At 33.1% G+C, this 21,265-nt stretch overlaps 1 protein-coding gene across 1 annotated transcript; it reads right to left on the bottom strand.

Annotated features, from left to right (window-relative positions):
* Positions 1-3,055: 3,055 nt before the first annotated feature.
* LOC126843574 (uncharacterized) lies at positions 3,056-7,234 on the bottom strand. The gene is made up of 3 exons (XM_050581181.1): positions 6,625-7,234; positions 3,630-4,029; positions 3,056-3,543 (listed from the first exon to the last, which is right to left on the bottom strand). Exons 1-2 carry the CDS (start codon positions 7,121-7,123, stop codon positions 3,644-3,646), a joined length of 885 nt encoding a protein of 294 aa, XP_050437138.1. The 5' UTR covers positions 7,124-7,234; the 3' UTR covers positions 3,056-3,543; positions 3,630-3,643.
* Between the last annotated feature and the right edge of the window lie 14,031 nt (positions 7,235-21,265).

The following is a 21,265-nucleotide window of genomic DNA, read 5'->3' as shown; positions in this document are numbered from 1 at the left end:
AGAGGGGTTAAAAAAAAAGGTGAACAATTGAAATCACATTGCATAAAACACTATGTAAAGAAACAATTTAATTTCTAAATAAACCCTATGAGATATTGAATAGTTCACAATAAGTTGATCACCTTGTATTTTTTTTTTTTTTTTTAATTTATAAAACAATATTATAAAACTATGGAAATCCCTAATGCGATTAGAAAAATATATTTTTTTTAAAACGAACCATTACCGTTTTTTAAACTACTGTTTAACTTATTAATTCCGGAAAAACACGTTTTGCAGCAATTCGAAACATAAAAACCTCTACAAATTAATGAAATAATTAATTTAATTTATTTTACCAAATATTATTCTTGTCTAATTATTATATACATTAAATATGTTAACATTACTAATATTTCCTAACTTGTCTGGATCATCCGCAATAAAAATAATCCTTATTCCCGAAAAAAGTGGTTTTTTGAAATAACACGTTTTGCGCAGAAGCGCCTAAGTTATAAAACGTATTAGTCGGTTATTAAAAAATAACCGTCGACTACTTTTCAAAATACAATAATCGCACTGCAAAAATATATAAGGTGTTGTGTTCCCTTTAGGCGAATAATCATGACAAAAAAATTGAGAAATCGTTCACATGCACTTATTAGCTAAAATGTTCAGTGACATTAAATTTGGCTATCAATATTATTGTGAGCCGTTTCAATATGCGCGAAATAAAAAAACAACATTTAAAGGATTACAGCAATTATACTAATTTATATTGTGTTGTTTACAAGACCACGCGAGTATCCACCAGCGTACGTTTAGTTGTTCCTTCGTGATAGGTTAGGATGGGTAACGGTCATCACGAATGACCCAATATTCAAAATAACATATTTAATTAACTCAGTACGTTCTACACGCCTTTCTAAACTAATTTTACGGCATTCATGAACATACGAAATTAATTAATAGACTTGTATTATTTTTTGGTAACTTTTATAGCTGTTACCTACATATAACATACACTCAAACACGTGTACCTACTGAACACAAAATGCATCAAAACTGTTCAGCTGTGAAATATATACATTATCAGCGGGTGATTGAATTTACCAAAAAGGTACAAGTGACATAAACATAATATTATATAGGTGGTATCCTTTGTTATCTCAACTATAGAGTTGAGTATAATCAAATTCAAGATAATATCATTAGAAACTTTGAAACACTAAAATTAAACTATATTGAAAATATTATCCAGTAAAACGGGCCATTGTAATCATAAAAAAATTATAACATGTTGACATGCCTGTAATTGACATGTAGTATTGATATTTATAATGTAAATGAAATACATGTGGAATTATTAGTAACAAGCACTTTGTACTTACAAAAGAGTATATTATAATTTTCAAACCATTTTCATTAGTACACGACAAATTATTCAAACGTTATGGCCAACAATTCATTGAACTTGTATTAAACGATAGTAAGCATTCCGTCATAAGTATATTAATAACAATTATAGGCTGATAAACCTATTAGACCACTTGTTAGACTCATTTAACGCCAGGGGTATTGAGAACCCTCGTAGTAAAATATTATTCTTTGTGGGTAAGTTTTTTATGACTAATTTTTTTTATATTTAGTATTTAATACAATGCACCAATGATAATTGATTTCCTATAAACGCAAGCACTAACTTAAATTTTATAATGTCTTTGTGGAAAATGCAAATTTTAATATTTGTTCGACAAAAGTTATTCATTCAAATGTGAGTCCCATGAATGATGTAAACCGCTGTTTAATAATATTGCTCTAAAGCAATTTTTTATTTAAACTACTTTCCCATTTTTGTGAGAACTTAAACCTTTCCGAGATACACCTCCCACTTGTCACCATCTCCCACTTATGCTTTTGTAGATTTACATAATATTAAACAATATCCATTCTTACATAGTATTAAATTATTAATTAGGTACTGTATTTTATATTGTTTGCGATTCGGTTAAATAATGTTCAAATTAATTTACTTACCTTTTTTTTATTCATACAACTTTGAAATAATAGATTAAACGATAGATCTCTTCTCGCAGATTAATAATATACCTACTATAATATCCAATCAACAATACCTAGACATAGCTGATAACCCTGAGTTATATATTTTGGTATTAATATTAATTAGACTGTTAAAATGTCCTTTAGTAAACGGCTAACAAGAGAAAAATAATAATAATATTGTGAAAGTGCTAATATAATATTATAATAATGTATTATTGTGATTGTTGAAATGTATATTATGTGCTCATGACGATAATTTTATTTTTAAAACGGGTCATCTCGATCACAACACCGGTCGATCGGTCTTCATTTAAATTACATACAAAATACAATATAATAACAATTATTCTCTTAGTGGGGCACATCAATGGTCGAGCAATTTGTTAGTCACAATAGCCGTTCGGGTGAGTTCGTTAATGACATGTTCGACGATATAGCATGGTATAATACACCCAGCTGTTTCTATTTTTTAAGAACTGTGCGTTTTGATTTCGTTTATCACAGTTCCATTTCGAAAACAACAATTGAGGAACAATATTATGATATTTTATTATTAAATACACTACCAACGAGTTTTTATCGTCAATAGCTGTAATATTATTACTTTATTCACTTTTACCCGAAAATAACGTACAGTTCAACGCACGGCGACCATTATCAATAAAACATAATTACCCTTGACACAGGACGTGTCCCGGCTGTTTTTCGTACATTAAAATAATATAAAAAAATATTTAAGTGTCGCTGTTTAAAATTTGCAAAACGTGACTGTGAAACACCTTAACACGTTTATATTAAATTTTTCTGCAATCCCTTTTCGGAAACGTTTCCAGACTTCGGTCTCAAAAGTCAATACATATCACATTTCACACTTTACACTTGCCTAGTTATACCATTACCGTTAGGTTTATTCACCACTGACCCTGCCACGTTTAAGTGTCATAATATCACTATAATAACTATGTTAGTTTCGAGAAAAAAAATAGTGTTTTAATAGAACAAACAATTCGAGTTTAAAATAGATATATCTTTTTATTGATCGTCTATTGTAACAGCCAAAATGTGTGTGCCAATAAAAGACAATATAATATTATATTGTTGGCGTTCCGTCTGTTGAGTACAGCGAATCGTATCGCGTATCACGAGGAACCTGATCGATTAGCTTTTATTGCTTAAAGGTAACGATGATAATAATTATTTGAAAAACAGAACAATAATATATTATACTATTATTGTTCTTATGACAGATGGTGTGTATAGCTGATAGTGAACAAACAAACACGAATGATTTTTTTTTTTGGAAAACAAAAATGTTTTAAAAACGTCTCAAATGATATTGAAGTATAAATATTATATATATATAAATAATAAATAAGTAATGTACAAATAAATTTATAGTGAGCGTTTATGTGAAGCTGGTCGTCGATGGCTCATTTGAACTTTGATTCTCGTCGGATTTTTTTGTCGAGCACCGATACGAGTGATATCTTAACTCGTCATCTGCAACCGTAAAAATAAAAAAAATAATAAGTAAAAAATCGTACTTGATCACAATGCGTTTTTGGTCGGGGTTCACACACACTTACGTTTGTACGTTTTTTTACTGAGGTACTACTGGTACTTGGGCGCTGTAGGCCATCTGTTGGGAGTCCACGCTTCTTCCCCATCCGCTGCTGCCGCCGGCCGAACCACCGTATCCGGCGGAAGAGAGGTCGGCACCACCGGCGCTGGAGTAAGAGTCGTGTCCATGGGGCTCGTGGTGTTCGTGGTGCGGGGGGTGTGGGACCACCTCGTAGGTGACGGTCTTGTGGTGCGAGTTGACCAACTTGTGGAGGATGACCACCAGGGACAGGACCAAGGCGATCTTTCCGAGCAACAAGGCCTTTCCGGCGATAAGGGCGATTTTACCCAGTACGAACGGCAACAGAGCGATCAGTTTGAATTTCAACATCATCAACATGTGCATCAACATCTTGTCCTTCTTCTCTGTAAACACACAAAACCGAAAAGGCGCCGGTGTAAGTTACAGGGCGAACTCGGGTTGACAAAAAAAAAAAAAAAAAAAATTAAGCATAGTATTTGGCATCGTTCGTAAAAAAACAAAACTTGCTTGCATTTTAGACATCGATAATCAAACATTTCAGTCCCGTGCAAGAAGTGACGCGAGTCGGTTTTTTGAGAATCTTGTTTCCAGCACTTAAAGTGGTAGTTTTTATGTCCCTTCTTGCACGAGACGACGGTTTAATTATTATGGCGGTCATGGGCACCAGTTGACCTATGCTAATATGCGTAACGTTGAAATAAAATACAACTGCATACGTTTGGGTGTGTAAAAAGTGAGAGAGAGAGAGAGAGACTATGAACGCGGACATCAATACCGTATTATCTACAAGTTCACGGCCCGGTGACCGTTGGACACGACTTGTATCTAAACACAATATATATGTATTATATATATATTATTATAATACAGGTATATTATATTTGTACGTATACATAATATAATGATATCGCGTTGCTCTCGGCTCGTATATAAAACTATCTGTTTACGCTCGGGGGCACTTTCTAAAACTGGTTTTTCGTGCTGCACGATTTTCTAATTTTTCCCTACTAAAAATTTGATCTCTCTCTCTCTCTCTCTCTTGGGGTGTGTGTTTATCGCATGTGCTCTTCCGATACCGGCTTGTGGTATTACAGGTATTACCTACCTGTAAACGGAGCACCGCTAAAAAACGAGATTCCGGTGCGCGCGCCCGCGCTTATAATAATATATATATTTGATTGACGCGCTGTAGAAAGTACATTATTATTATTATTATTATTATTATTATTATTTTTTTTTTTTATTATTAAGAGTGACGCTAGGCGTTGATGGATACCTTGCCGGGATACCGGTATGTAAATGCGTGCCTATATATAGATAACGAGGAATACGACCGCGGTATGTGGGTTGGCCCTTGAGAACTGGGTTAGTAGTGTCGAGACGATCGCATCGGGTTGCCCGCCTGCCCTCCATGCCACCGCCGCTGACGCCCCCCCGGGAGGTCATTAGCGACCCGAAGATTCGGAAACGATTTTTTAAACACACAGGCCGTTCACCTGCCGGGCTGTGTGATTCGTGTGGATGTAATAATAATAATAATAATATTTTAAGCCGTCGTTACGCGCGTTTTATTGTTGCAGGGCGACCGTTCCGTGTACACAAGTTGTCTTCGAGTGCCCGAGGCCTTAGCACACACACAAACCGCTAAGTGCCGTATCGCTTGTAAAGTTCCCCGCAGTTTAATTGTTACCTATCATGGTAGCCGGTTTCCTATAAGCAAGACGATATTAGCCGGTGTTTATTTTGCTCAAGCCCGCGACGACCGAGTTCCCTATCCTTCCCGTCCGTTATAAACACTCGGTTAACGACGTCGCTTATTATTGTAATATCTGTCTAAGGACTTTGGAAATTCATGCATTTGAAAAATTAATCGCCCGATTCACTGCATCTTTTGCCGGCCAGTCTAACTGTAAACCGTACCTACGACTATTTTATATTTTATTAGCAACGCTAACAGCACCGCGATGACACATATTATTATGCGCTGAAAACGACTAGTATCAATGCGTGTATGTTGTATTAATGGAAACCGCATTGAACATGTCGTAAAACATGTACGGTACATCGTCCAATCCGTTATGGATCAAGGCCAGTGTTAATTAGCCCACGATACAAACTATTAAACTAGAATATATTGTAAACTTGTACGTTTTAAAATACTGATATTTACTGTAATAACTCGATTGGTGTATCGATTGAAAATTGTAATCATTTAATAATTGTTGTATGACTAAGCAGTAGTTTTTTCTGTAGTATCTATTGTTTTATGATAAATGCAAGTATTCGAATAGTTAAAAGTAAAAAAATGATATTTTTTTACATTATTGGTTAATAAGTATAAGGAAAATTATTAAAAGCACGACTTTTGTCCTAAGATGTGAGTACTAAAATAATTAATTTGTATGGATTTTGACAAAATTCTAAATAAATCATGCAAATATTAGCAATTAATTAACTTAAGTCTAATGAAAGGGATGTAATTCTATTGAAGGCATTTTTAACTAAATTTATAACTATAAGTACCAGTAGAGCTTATGATGTACCTCTAAAAGGTCAGACGATGGAATAATTTTAACCAAATCGGACCAATGTAAATGCAAATTGTTGTACTTATAGAAATAGGTACAACACAAAATTATTTCAAATACTATTTCAAATAGTCTGATGTTGAGCAAAATTATAGTAAAAATAAAAACTGCAATAACATTTGCCCCATTTATTTGTAATTATCCCATCTTACTCTATACCGATTTTCAGGAGGGTTAATAATTATTCAAATCGTCTTCCACACAAATGTGGTGAATATTTAATGAAAACCTTAAGCAATTGTCTGTTAATCGATTGATGAAAATTATTATTCGACTAGATTGCGAAAGTTTATAGTGACTGACTTTGGACGTTCCGTGAACTGTGAGCTTTTTAATAACTATCTTAACTATGTATTCGAATTTTGTCCATATAAAAGTTTTGAAACTTACTCTTTTTGCCACGGCTTTCTTCGGTCGCGCCTTCTTCTTCTCCGATGAACGAGCTGACCATGTCGGTGACGGTCTTGCCGGTTCTCGTGACGGAGTTGACGATGTCGGATCCCTTGAGGTCGACCTTCAAGGTGTGCGTGTTCAAGAAACGTTGGACGCGCTTGAGCACCAGAGATTCAATGTCCTTGGGTTGTTCGTTGTTGTCGTCCAGGGACCTCGGGGCTCCGTCGCTGGGGTTGCCGGACGTCCTGACCACGGTCACTCCTTCGGTCAAGTTGATCTCGTCCTTGTTCAAAGCCTTGTCAACGTAGGCGAACAGTTTGTACTTGATGCAAGACACGGAACCCTTGTTGACGCAGTCGGAGTAGATGCCTTCCAAAAGGTCCTCTTTGGCTTGGATCGAGTTGTGGCCGACGGCTTGGGAGTCCATGCCGGACGGCAGGCTCCACGCCGATGCCAAGGTCAAAAATAAGCACAAACATATCCTTAGCTGATTCATGGTTAAGACGAGGTGGGTGTTGCTGGCGTGGAGTTGTACGGGACCTGTGAATTGCACACGATGCGACGCCCCGATAATCCAAAAACTGTATGATACGCAATACCCAGACGGTGCACGTTTTATACCCGGCCCCCACTTTACGCAACTGGTACCCCGGTCACTTTTTTTAAGTCGCCGATCTGGACCCCCGGAAGACGATGGACTTTCTCTATCTACCGGTTGCCGGCCGGCCGACCCCTTCCCGTTTCGCACTTCACCGTCGGCACATATTTTTTATTATCTCTTCAATTGACCCTATAATCCGCTGTTTATGTTTTTTTTTTTTTACGCATGCGTACCTATAGACACTGCAATCGTTTTGCTATTAATAAAAATATATATATATATATAAATGTATAATATATAATATACTTGTAACAATATTATAAGGTATTTACACGCTATTAGCCGCAAGACGACACGATTACCGTCTACGGTACCTAATCATAAAACCGTTCAATATGTATTCATATGATTTTCGATTAACATAGTAGCGGCCGGCGATTGATCGGTTTTTCTTTGATATTTTGTAGGTATTTCTTTTGGCATAAACGTCCATTGATCGTCCGTATTATACAAAGCGGTATAAAATAATAAATATTCGAACAATGATACCATTCTTTTTATTATTTTTTGCTGAAATAAATTACAATAATTTACTGTTTTTTTCAATAGGCATAACATAATACAAAAAGTAAATCATAATATTTAATTCTACTAAACGAACTAGCCTACGAATCGAACTAAAATACAACTATTTTTAATACTGTGCGCTCCCGTATAATATGCAAGCGTTATTCAATTGTTTTATTGTTTTCGCTTTAAGGACTATCGAGACAATAACAATAGTAAATCATATTATGTGATCGATTGTTTGTGTTGAGTAACACTCGTTGAACGTTGTGAGGAACTTAAATTGATAATTGAGATCAGATTGTACTTGTAAAATTAGTACTTCACGTGTCCATCATCCGACATATTTTGTTTTACCGAGTATTTCTGGAATCACTTTTTATTAATAAACATAACTAAAATATCTGTTAGCATATCAATAAGATAACAATGTTAGTTTTAAATTGTAAAAACAGGTAACGTGGTTTTTAATTTTTCCAAATAAAAATGTATTTTTTATGTATTTCATTTACTGCTGTAAGTGCAATTGCACTTAAAATACTATACTTTTGCCGATTCAAGGTGAATTACTGTGACCATTTTTTTCTAGATGACAATATAAATTATTTCTGAAAAAAATGTACTTGGATAACAACTCTTTCCTATTATAATCACTTGGAACTATGTTTTTGTAGTCTGAACTATTTTTTTCTCTCTCAAAAAGTCGTGTCATGCGCATAGAAAAATGAGTTGTACTGTGTACAACACGAGTCAACTAGATAGAACGTCGTAAATGTTGTATAAAATTACACGACATTATCTGATGGTCCACTGTTCTACTCACAATCAGCTTTATAGTACTTCACAAACAATGATAATCTCTAACGCTGAACGTGAATAACACACAGAATTTCAAACGTTTAATGAGTGCAATGTTTATTATTTTTATTAATGTTATACATATATAGGTGTACACAGTACACTTATTTAAATTTTTATTGAAAGATTTTCACACGGCGTTGATGTTTCCCGGTCAGATTAGAATTTTAAAAATTATCATTTATTTTATTCAAAATAATTTTACTCACATTTTCTCGTCTTTGTGTAAAATATCACTCCATATACCATACTCTAATGTTTTAATAAATAATTATGTTTAGGTATTAATGTATACACTGCAAATTGCAATTATTATAATTTTAATGCTATAACAACACTAGACGCAGGACATTTTTTTTTAATTTAAAAATGTCTACTTCAGTTAAATGTATGCACGTATTAAATCGATAAAATTTAATTTATTTCATTTTAAATGTATTCAGCAAAGTTGAAAACGTTATAGTCTCAGTAACTATATTATAGTGACATATTGTGGCAATAACAACCCTCTAATTCGAAAAAGAACAGTTTTTCATGATATTGAAATTATTATATTAGATTTAAAATAACCAAGAGAATGGTCTGTTTAGTTGAAGATCATTATTTCGATGATTAAACTATTCATTATAGCTATTTAAATAAAATATATATTTTTTATTTTGAAAATAAATAATTGTGTAACAACAGATACATTTTACTAACAGCAAACTTAGCGTATGATAAATGTGTGACAGTTGCACTTAACGCTGCTATTGTTTTTTTTTAGAATGTTTGTGTGCATTATGAAATACGTGATTTTATATTGTTAATCGGTTTACTATTTAACCAATGTTGCATTAAATATTCAAAATCATATAACTTATGCATATATTAATTAAATACAAATTTGGGAAACGTATTATTTTCACACATTAACAGCATTGTTGATTGATTTTAAAATATATTATTTTCAAACTGGTTTGGAAATACTGGGTCACTTTAAATCCGATAAATACAACAGACTCGATTTTTCGATATGGCCTATATTCAGCAGATGTTCAAATATGTTATGTTCAATTGAACGATGACCACCCAGCGTATACATTTATTTTCTTTTTATAAATATGGTGAATACCAACGGAAATGTATTCTGAATGATATCTAATTTTATTTATCTTTCGCTTTTTAATAAATGTCATCCGATACTGAAATATTAGTGAAAGTATTATCGTTTCGTTTAGGCAAAGTTAAATGCAATATAGATATAAAAAAAACAAAGTAGCCGATACTTTATGACGGTGCATAAAAAAAAAATATTTAATTGGTAGAATGATATTACACCGTAGGTAGTACGTAGACTTTGACTCGTGTAAAAGTGAACAAGGTAATAAATTAATTTATTACTGTGTACAATTAACGCTTTTTATAGCTGTTTATAGCTTTTTAAGCTACCATTTTAAAGCATATGAGTATTAAAAGTTTTTAACAACAATCATAATGAATTGCTTAACACACATAGATATTTTGTTCTATATTCAATCGTTTGGTATTTAAATAAAAACACTTTAAATTCCATTTCAATTATTCCGTATACACACACACGAGACTAAATTCGACGGTTTAGTCGGGCCAACAGAAAAAAAACTACATTCACGGCACCGGATGTGTATATTACCCGAATAGATACAATTATATGTACCTCAAAGAAAGTGAAAATATGATTTGTATCCATTGGTATTATTAAAAAAAATAAAAAATACATCATGCCGTCGTCTTAATGGAATCGTGAATCTTAGTTTGGAAATGCAGACGATTATCAATGGAAAAAAAAATTGCAAGTCGATTAGCAGTTATGTCCATATTATTATTGCAATTTTTCAAATGAAAGTTTATTCACGTGTAGTTATAAAGACTAATCCGAGTGCAAACTATAAATGTAATCGAAATATAATACCACCTAAAATATGCTATATAAAGGATATTATTATTTTTACAAAGTATATTGAATTGGTGGTATAATATTGTGGTGGTTTGTTTGAGTGTACGTGTGCCACTATGTACGTGAAGTAATCTTAAGCCATCTAACCGATTGTTCTCTTAAAGCTTTATTGTGTACACAAATGGAACTGCAGTTATTATCTTCTCGAAATTCGCCACACCGTTTGCAACCAATTTACAAGCTTATTTTTTCATTTCCTCTTGCCCACAAAATAATGTAAGTCAATATTTCACAATAATCATTACAACAACGGTGACATTTTATATAATTATAGTTTTCCACTAAACCATAGAATGCCTTTTAAAAATCTTCGACATTTCTATTAAAAAAATATCATAGATTGTACCAATGATTATCAATGGTTGTACCTACTGTGTGTTGAAAATAAAAATGATATAATAATAATGATAAACTACATAAATTATTTATTCACTGAATATCGGTTAGTAATAAATTGTAATAAACCAATAATAACTTTCATAAAAATATTTTATTTTACACATTAATTATGTAGTTGTCAGTAGCTCTTAATGATTGATATTTTGAAAATTACTTACTACAATTATTTTTAGAATCATGAAAGTAGTTTAATGTCATTGACATTGTATATATATATATATAATTATATTAGATACTTTCACATATCAAACATCCATTTCTTTCAATAATCCGAATTCTTATGTATTTAGTGTTTTGGTCACATGCCAATCTTTGACCAAAACAAATTACCATAAGCTCTTCGGTACACTAATGGACAGTGTTCGGGTAAAAGGATACAAGTGAATTTTGGTCATATTCAAGTTTAATATCAATTTTCTACTGTGTCGGTTGACAGGATTACCTTTTTCATATAATGCGTTTTAGTTATTATAATATTATATTGTTGTATATTATATAAAGTGCGTTTAGTATAGCTATTTTCGATACCTTTGTTTTTTTTATTGTGAAAAGGGTAATTTGTTCACTGCAACAGGGCGCAAGCCATGTTTTTTTTCTTTGTACAAGAGCACATGTATAATTTCAGTGCAAAAATGATTTATTTAAATTAAAATATGAAGTATAAAAAACAATGATTATAATCGTTGGAAAGTAATTCATTGTATTAGGGACTTCAAATTAATTAAAAAATAACCGCATTCGAACGTTTTTAGAGTCACTGGGAAAATATCGAATATGGACTATTTGGGCTTGAATAACATGTCGAATTATAGTATTTTTTTTTTTTTTTAATAAAACAATTACATATTAAGCAATAACACAGTTCGAAGTATTCTCGCGTTGTCAAAGCCTCGACTGTGACTTGCGATTATTTCAGTTAATAAATCATAACAGTTTATTGGGATCTGGTAGCAAAATACATTTTACGATTAAAATATGATATTATAATAATATAATATTGACTATTGTATTGTTAGAACTGTTAACACGGTGTTATTGCCGGACTGGATCGCTCTGTATAATTGCTTGACCTCCGTAATCCTGTAAACGGAATTCTCGATACGCCGACCGCTCGAATCTCGCCGTGATTCCGGTGAATGATGAAAGTGGTTTTTATGAATGAATGTGAATAAAACTGGAACTAGCATAGACTTGCCCAAAAGTAGCAGGTGCCGGACGTCTGGTAAAAACGCATATCTATAGTATAGTATGGTATAGTATATTATAACTAATATACTACATATATATACACAATATGTTTGTGTGAGTGTATAATATGAAAAAAAACAGTGGTTGAATTAGAAAAAAACAATAAGGACGGACTCGGGGGAGGGGGGGTTAATTTTGAAATCAGCGTTCCGGAGCTAATGAAAGTAAAGAGACCCGTGGGGGACTTCGTCTCCCACCCCCCTTAATGATAACATAAAATATAAAGTTCAAGTGAACAATAAAAACATAATCATTTGTTATCTTAAATACAACAGGAGTTATAAACTTAAAAGTATTATTTAAATTTATATATCTAATATTATTATTAAAACGAATCTGAAAAATAGTTCTGTTTCTTTTTTTAAATCAGGCCCTGATCAGGTTACAAATAAATAATAAAAAAACAAAATATATTGATATTAACAAACAGAATACGTAAAATATAATTATTGTATAAACAAAAAGTACTTTAACCTAAAGATGTACAAAGAAAAACATTCTTGTAAAGGTTTTTTTGTTGAGAAAACATTTTAAAAAAAAATATCAAATAAAAACCAAGACCGACGCCGCGTTCCGTCGTTCCTGTGTACTTCTAAGTAATACAATTATGGGGGTACGCTACAAAAAAATTAATAAACAATAGTAGCTCCTCCCCTGCGCCCCCTCCCTCCCTAATTCAACCACCGGACAAAATATATATATAATATTATATTTTTTGTTATTAAGTTTCAGCGTTTACACCGACACATATTACACTGAATATAATATTATATTATTATAATAAATGGTGCGTTCATGTGTTTCGCCCACTATCTTACAATATAATATAGTAGTGGATCCTGGGGCGCCGAACCGAAAACGCAAGCTCGTACGCCTTATACGAATGTACAATACAATAATATTGGAAATGAATATTATTATGTTATATTGAGGGAAAAAAAAAATGCAAATGTGAAAGAGAACGAAATTGGAAGTCAGTGAAAGTCGAATACTTTCATCGGACGAGCAACAACATATGCAACGACGATCAGTCGAAACTCAAAGGTCAGCGTCGTTATTGGAGAAACGTCTTAGCGCACATCCGCTGGAATGCTGCCCTTGCGTTGTTCTCCATAGCCGCGCGGTCACTAACTGACACCAATTTGGCCGCGCGTTAATCAAAAACACACATATCTGTACTCTGAACATTATATTATGTGTATATATATATATATATGTATGTGTGTGTGTGTGAGTACCTACGGGTAACGTATTAACGCGCATATGAATCTAGACGCGACGAGACTAATTTTATATTTTCTGCAGTGGATATACCACAAGGCACAATAGGCCGTTTAGAGTTGATTAGAAATTTCACTTTGTCGCGCCAAGTTATGTGTGGACTCGTGGTGGTAAAAAAAAAAATTATATATACAAATATTAATATATATGTAATTCCCAGCTGTTTTCACGTGTATTCGAAGCGCGCCGTGAAAATTTAATCGATCGCATAATCCGCTTTGGTATAAGAAAAAAATGTACATTTATATAAATTATCACTACATATATATATACTGTGAAAAACGCCTGGGATCGACGAAAGCTGCGGACGAATTTCACCAAAACGGATTAAGGCCACACACATACAGAGGACTAATCATGATTTAGATAGAGTATAATAATATAGACATATATATTACTGTACTTGGGTCTATTGATATTTACACTTGTACTCGACGACCAGGAACGATCAACGTTTGACGTTATGTGCGCACGCGGTACTTGAATCGAACGAGCAAGTCATCCTGCGACCCATTGTCGGCCAGCTATAATAATATATTATAATGCATAGTACAATATGTAGTAATAGAATCAGAATGTATATCATGAACATTAACTCGAACTCGTTATTAATATTGTATATCGTTAATACAATGATAACGCGCTTACTATTGATTTCAAATTGGGTTTCGGCTAATCACTATTCTATACAATATGACTTGGGTGACGATTATAATTACATATATGTGACATACAGCAAGACGCATATCGTTTATCGATTTAGAATGCGACTACAACTGGTCGAAAATAAATAAATTCTAATCCAAAAAGTCAACGCTTGATCTTTATATTTAACCATTTTGTAATGCATATTATATGTTAAAATTCGATTGTAATAATAATTGTGCAATCTGTATGGATAATAATATAGATTTATATAATACAAACCTCCACCGATGACCATAAAATGTCTATTCGATAGCAATGATATTTTATATAAAACCGTATTTTGGCCTCTAGAGCTAGACCGTTCACATTAATACAAAATACGGATGCTAGAAATTCGTTGTTTTCATTTATTTATGTTTTATGCTTGTAATATTAGTTGCCGGAACTATAACATATTATGTTATAGCAATCTGCATAAACCATGGCGACGCTTAGCTAAGAATCAGAGCGCAAACGTTGTTTTTTTTTTGGTTCAACGAAGCGCTCGTTTATAGTCTTTTAATTATTAAAATTAAAATAATGTACGGATGCGATTTGTGTCCATAATCTACATAGTATTAGGTTTTCCATGCATAGACTTTGTAGGAAATAGTAAAACCTAAAAAAAAAATAAACGCCAATATCGTATGTTAATTCAGATTTGATTAATGTTGTATTCGTTTATCATGTTAGGTATAATATAAATAACAATAGGAACAAAATACAATATTAAAAGTATATCAATTGTATTTAATTTTCTGCCTTGGCATTAGGCACATTTTAACTATACAATTTCGTTTGATCAAGCTAATATTGGACGTCGAAAAATCAATATTAATAATATTAAACATGATATGTTTAGTTTGATCCGAACTTTCCTATAAATGTTATAACTGTACATTAGTGTCTGGCTTAAACATCATAATACGGTTTGCTAACAAAACCTTACATCTTTATTTAATCGTTAGCGTTATTTTATTTAAATCAGTGATGATACGATTCTATGCTTAGCGATCGAACCAATGGTCATTTCATTTCGATTCGTTAAATGATACTGATAAAATATATGAATGTGAGCCACCAAGAGTCTTAGGGATTGCGCTTTACATAGACAAGCCATACATATAAACGATGAAAACTAGGCGTGTGTGTTTCACAGTTAATCCCATCCCCGAAGGCAACCATAATGGGTCAACGGATAATAGTTTGATAGGCATGCGGTATTTAATTGCTAATGCTCACAAAGACCGGTTTTGAAATTTTTGGCGAACATTTTTCCTTTTTTTTTTTTTACGATAATTATATCTGTTGGACGTTAACGAAACGTTTTATGAAAGTGAAAAATTACTAGTTCCGAAACAAGTATAGACACACTTTGTTTTAACTACACACACGATTGCTTGTAATCCGTCAGACTAACGATCCGAATATTGTCGTTATGTGATCGTGTACCCAATTCTGCATGTGCAAATTATTTATTAAATTCTGAAATTATAGTCTTGACGGCCAGAGGCCTAATGCAATTGACCGTTCTCAGAACGGCAGTCAAAACGTTCTCAGTGGCGGTTTTTTTTTTTTTTGAGAATTTTGAATAATTTACACTTGTTATTCGCATTAGTTTTACATATTGTGTACATTTGAAATAACAATACTGAATCCGTTGTATACCGTTTTAGATGTGTTCATAATATAATATGTTTCATACATTTCAAGTAGCAAGTCTATGCTACGAAATCGTACCCAAAAGTTACATAATTAGGCCGAAAGTTGAAAATGTACACAAATTCTCTTTCACAATTATAGGAAACGCTCTAAAAATATGAACCCTAATCCTTAATTTTTTTATCTTTAAAATACGGAATACTAATTCTAAATTTGTGTGGGGTATTTTTTAAATTTATTAGTATCGATACACACTGCCAAGTTCAATAGCATATTTACCCTTTTCCTGAAATAAGGTGGAAACTTTATTTCATTTTTTTTAAGTAGTTTTTAGACTGGAGGTGGATCGAGTGTGACTATACATATTTGTTTAGCAATCGTAGTAAACACTGTCACTCGATTACCTGCTATGGTTATATTATAAAATGTAACATACGGGCTTGACCTACCGTTGGATTTAACGTGAACATAACCCGATTATTATAACACTAAACTAGAAAATATAATAATTAATTTGCCCTCTGAGAAGACCTCAAGTCCACGATGCCTGTGGGAAACCGAATTCCGTTCACGTGTAGTCATGTCTGTTGCTCTAAATACTCAACCATAACTCATAAGGCATAAACACTTTAAGTAAAAGTGTATTTAACATATTTAATATTTCGGTTTCTACAGTTATTATTATCATTTAAACGAGTGCACTGATCGTGAACAAACAATACTTATCTGTTTACATAGGTAAACGGTTCGACACTGAATACTTTTACATTCGTAATGAGTTTATCATCGCTGTATCATTGTGGCGGGACTCGATGTTGTTACACTATCCTTTTCTACTAAAAATATGATTTTTAATTGCATTTCAGTTACTGTAGTTATACGAATTACTACACATTGTTAACGAATTACTCACAACTTATTAATAAATATGCTACTTGGTTTATTTTTGTAAATATTAAAAATATATGAATTTTTATCGAGCTCTGCGCCCTGCGGCTAGATTGACGTTGGCGACGTAGGTTCTTCATCGAACAGGTATCGAAACTATTTTTTTTTTTTGTAGGTCAACGTTATATGCACAGAAATTTATGTATGTTCGCTTACGGGTCAAATGTCAAGCTTGTGCCGCCGTTTAGGTGAATACCATTATGGTCTAGTGTGCCACATTTTTGGGCGCCAAGTCGTTATTATACTCGCACAATTGGTCAAAAACGCACGGGGAGCATGGCCGCCACTTCCTTTTGCTAATTTTGATTTATTAAACCGCTAACCTATCAGGACCAGGACCAAGTATGGTAATATTAGACTAAGTAACGTTTGAAGTAGTATTTTACATTTTATTCTTATTATCTGTTCAAGTTCGTCCTTTCTTTATTCTACTTCTTCAACACTTTTCTTGCGAAGAACACAATCTACATAGACAGAGATAAAGAAAAAAGTAGTGAACAGTGCAAACACAAGAGGAAATATGTACCAAACCATCTTTCAGTTAAACTGTGTTTAATTTTTAAAATACATAGTATTTTCGACAAAATGTTTATGATTTGATTGAATAAAGTGTAACATTGTTCTTTGGCCCTTCTGCCCTGTTTGCAATTTATATATAACGTGATAAGTACCCTAAAAGTAAATAAACGCTGGTTTATTCAAACTATAATATATGAACTGAAAATATTTTTTTATTTAGGTAAGTTTTTAAACCCTTTCAATGGTGAGTTTTTAACCTACTTATATATAATGCACGTATGGGCTTTAGTGTTAGTGTTCATTCTCAAATGGTTATCTTCCATTTAGTGTGCTCAATTAATCATTTTAGTTTTAACAATTAAGTTTGTAGGTTACGTTTCTTTAAATAAAACGCTGCATTTTAATATAATTTTTTTTTTTTTGGTAATTTTCTGTTAGCCCGATTGAACGTTTGTTAGGTTCAAATCCATATATTTAGCGATTCGATTAATTCATGTCTAAGAAGGACGGATGCACCTATTTAGTAATTTAAAAAGATCATCAAGCATCAGATAGTTATAAATTTAATTTTTCTAAATTAATTTCTTTAGTAGAGGTCAATAGTTTTTGTGCTATTGACCAATGTATATAAAAAATCGCCATTAATTAGACGTTATATTATTGGCTATAAAAAAAAAACTCGGCCGGACTAGTCTGTAAAGTAAAATACGGATATCAGCCACCTCATGCGGTGTTTATTTTCTTCCTTACGTTTCCTAATATAATGTGTCGACGGGTGTCTCTTTCTCTATCTTACTATGTTTCTGTCTCTTTAACCAGACTGATTTTAAAACATCATATCCGGAGACAGGACACGCTAAACTGGTGTAATACATTTATTTAATACACATTGAACGTTTTCCGCCGGAGACTTCAACGTTGGCCCCGATGACGACACAATACAATATGGTAGAAAAGCACTATAGGGAATTATAGTCTTATGAACTATACTAATACGGATTGCTTATTTAATAATTATCAACTATAAGACGTAATAAGCTACAATTTTTTCTTTGTTCAATAATATTACATAGTTTATTTGTAATAGTATTATCATTAGGATAGACCAAAATAGGCAGTAATAACACAAAAATGTGTTAATTTTTATCAGTGTTCGGGGCATGGTAATAAATTGAACAGAATTTAAGTTCATATGTATCTATTTTTTATTTTCAAAATAGTTTTTACTAAAAAATCACCATAATATACCACGGTCGAATGGTTTTTTTTCGAAAATATTTTTGCGCACAACTCGTGTAATAACAAAACGACCGATTTCGCTCTGCACGCTATTATTATCGGCTTATGGTTTATGTAAATCCGCAATAGACTTATCGAAGGTTGATATTATATGATAATATTATTATTAGGTATATTTCCTTTTCGACCGTTTTTTTCTTCAGATTTTAATTGCGGGCGTTTCGTACCTATATAATATATACCCAACCTACTATGCTTTCACTGCCGATCTTGTTTTCGTCGTCCGTTGTACGTATATACGTTATTATTAATTTATATATCTCTGAGTATATACACACATCTCACACATACAATTTATCTATATACCGACCGGCCTATAGTAGGTATACACCTGGTGCAACGCCATTGTAACCGTCGTGCGACACGACCGCGGCAGACGGGATATCCTTTTCTTTTATTTTAATCTCTCTCGCTCACACACTGACTCTGCAGACGGGGACGAGCTCCTCTAAGAGTATAATAATAATATATTATTGTTATTATCGGGAAAGTCAACATTGTAAATAGTATAATATAACGCGTATGGCGAATAATCGACAAAAGACGGACGTCCGTGACCGCCGTCTCGCGATGAAGATTCCCGCTGATGACTGTTGCGTGTGTGTGTGTGTGTGTGACAGCCGGCAATCGATTTTTGAGTTTTCTCCAAATGCGTTTTCCGTCCGCCTGTTCTAACGACCGTTTAGGTATAAGCGCGTTTCCGCTAATGTACCGGGCGGTATCTGTGTGTGTGTGTGTGTATATAATATTATGATAATTATTATTACTACCACGTGCCTATACCGAGACGAGGGGACTGTGTTTATGTGCGAGATACTGTACTTGCACAGCAGCAGCAGCAGCAGCATCCACGACCACGTCCAAGTATCCGTTTTCGGACCGGAACCGGTTCCCTTTTGCCATCTCGTCTGCGTACAACAGCCGCGACTTACAGCTAATACGGTCTTCCCGTAGAAGAACCGTCCGGGTGCTTGGTTCATGCGCGCTAGGTCCACACACACACACACACTAACTAACAAGGTCGCACCGTTATACGAGATCGCCCAAGTATAATGCTATGCGTTACCCGATATCGCCGCGGTCATGATAATGTTATCCGCACACAGTACATAGTGTAGCTGTAGGCGTGTACCCATCAGCCCCGTGGGAATCGATGGCAGAGTAATCGAACACGGCCGATCCCATCTACGAAATGCTGTATAGTGATTTTGGGAAACGGCAAAAAAAAAAACACAGCAATATTTAGCAATGGATTGACAATCAATTCTGTAAAAAAAAAAAATCATTTTCTCTTAAATATTATTCATTATAGACTACAAATATTTAATTTTTTTGTAATAAAACAAATTATGGAGAAAAACAAATTTTCAAATTAAAACAGTCATTTAAAATCGTCAAGCGTTAAAATCCAAAGTTTCGAGTGTTATAATACGTCTTCGTGGCTATGAATATACGTCATGTGAAGGCTCGTTGGTGTTACTTTGGAGAATTTTTCGTTTGCATCAATAGCGCCACAACGGATGAATAATCTAACTGGCGGCACGCAACCTAGTATGGACACTAATATTAATTGATAGATATTCGTTTTTCCTTAAAAAGTACCGTGGCGGATATGTCGGATAGCCTGTTGGCCGTCGATACGGTATCGAGAAATACTTGGGCTATTAAAGCGGCACGCAATTATAATGGGCGATCTCGGTTAGACGACGTCGTCTCGGCCGCACCGGTGTACGCTAATAATAATTATTATTATTATATTAATACTTAGAACGGGGGTAATGGCATTCTACAAGCAAATGGGTCGAACTAGAAGAAATATCGCAATTTAAACACATCGTTTGATTATTAAAATTGCATCGATTTTATAAACCGGAATTGAAGTTAATACGACCTCAAATACAATATTTGTGTATTATATTTTACAGCTCGTATGTTATTGGCATGGGAAATTATGTCTTATTTTAAATTTTTTATTGTTAATATTCGGTTTTAATTGCGCATATCGTCCTAAACGGTTTTCGACGCGGATTTCGGCACATAAAACATAATATATTATCCTCGATTAATCTAAATCATTACACACTTCAAATATCTATATTTCTGCCCGACAGGATATGGCCGATAAATATTTATATTATTATTATTTAGTCACCTACATAATATATTTGATAGATTAAAATAGTCATTTATTTATACATAAGTATATATATAAATGCATACATTATACGTAGGTAAAGCAACCGATATTTAATTGGTTGTAAATTAACTTGTTTCGAATTTATTAACATAAGAAAACGCGATTATTACCAACTGCTGTACGTCTGTAAATGTGTGGACTTAAAAGAAAATTAATGTGTTAGAAAAGGGACCGCCTCTCAATTTTAATTGGGTTATCTAATTATGATAATTATTTCTGTGTTCTTTTTAAATGCGTTAATAGTAAATTAAGTTTAAAATAAATTGAGAACTCAAATTTGTTTTTTTGAATTTTACATATTATACAACACAATAAGCCGGCATTTAATATAGGCAACTTAACAAGCACCAATTTTATAATTTACTACACAACGAAAGCGCAATGCTTGTGTATT

This window comes from Adelges cooleyi, unplaced genomic scaffold (genome assembly GCF_023614345.1).
Source record: "Adelges cooleyi isolate 19-005CV unplaced genomic scaffold, UGA_ACOO_1.1 ACOO_flye_CR_arks_rails_tigmint_CR_PRNA_574, whole genome shotgun sequence".
In the NCBI taxonomy this organism is placed as follows: Eukaryota; Metazoa; Arthropoda; class Insecta; order Hemiptera; family Adelgidae; genus Adelges; species Adelges cooleyi.
Note: the sequence above shows the minus strand (reverse complement) of the source record. Positions and strands in the feature narration are given on the sequence as shown.

Coding starts and splice junctions, on each gene's coding strand:
- LOC126843574 (XM_050581181.1), bottom strand. CDS start 7,123: ATGAATCAGCTAAGGATATGTTTGTGCTTATTTTTGACCTTGGCATCG. Junction 4,030..6,624: donor AGAAAGCCGTGGCAAAAAGA/GTAAGTTTCAAA, acceptor GTGTGTTTACAG/AGAAGAAGGACAAGATGTTG.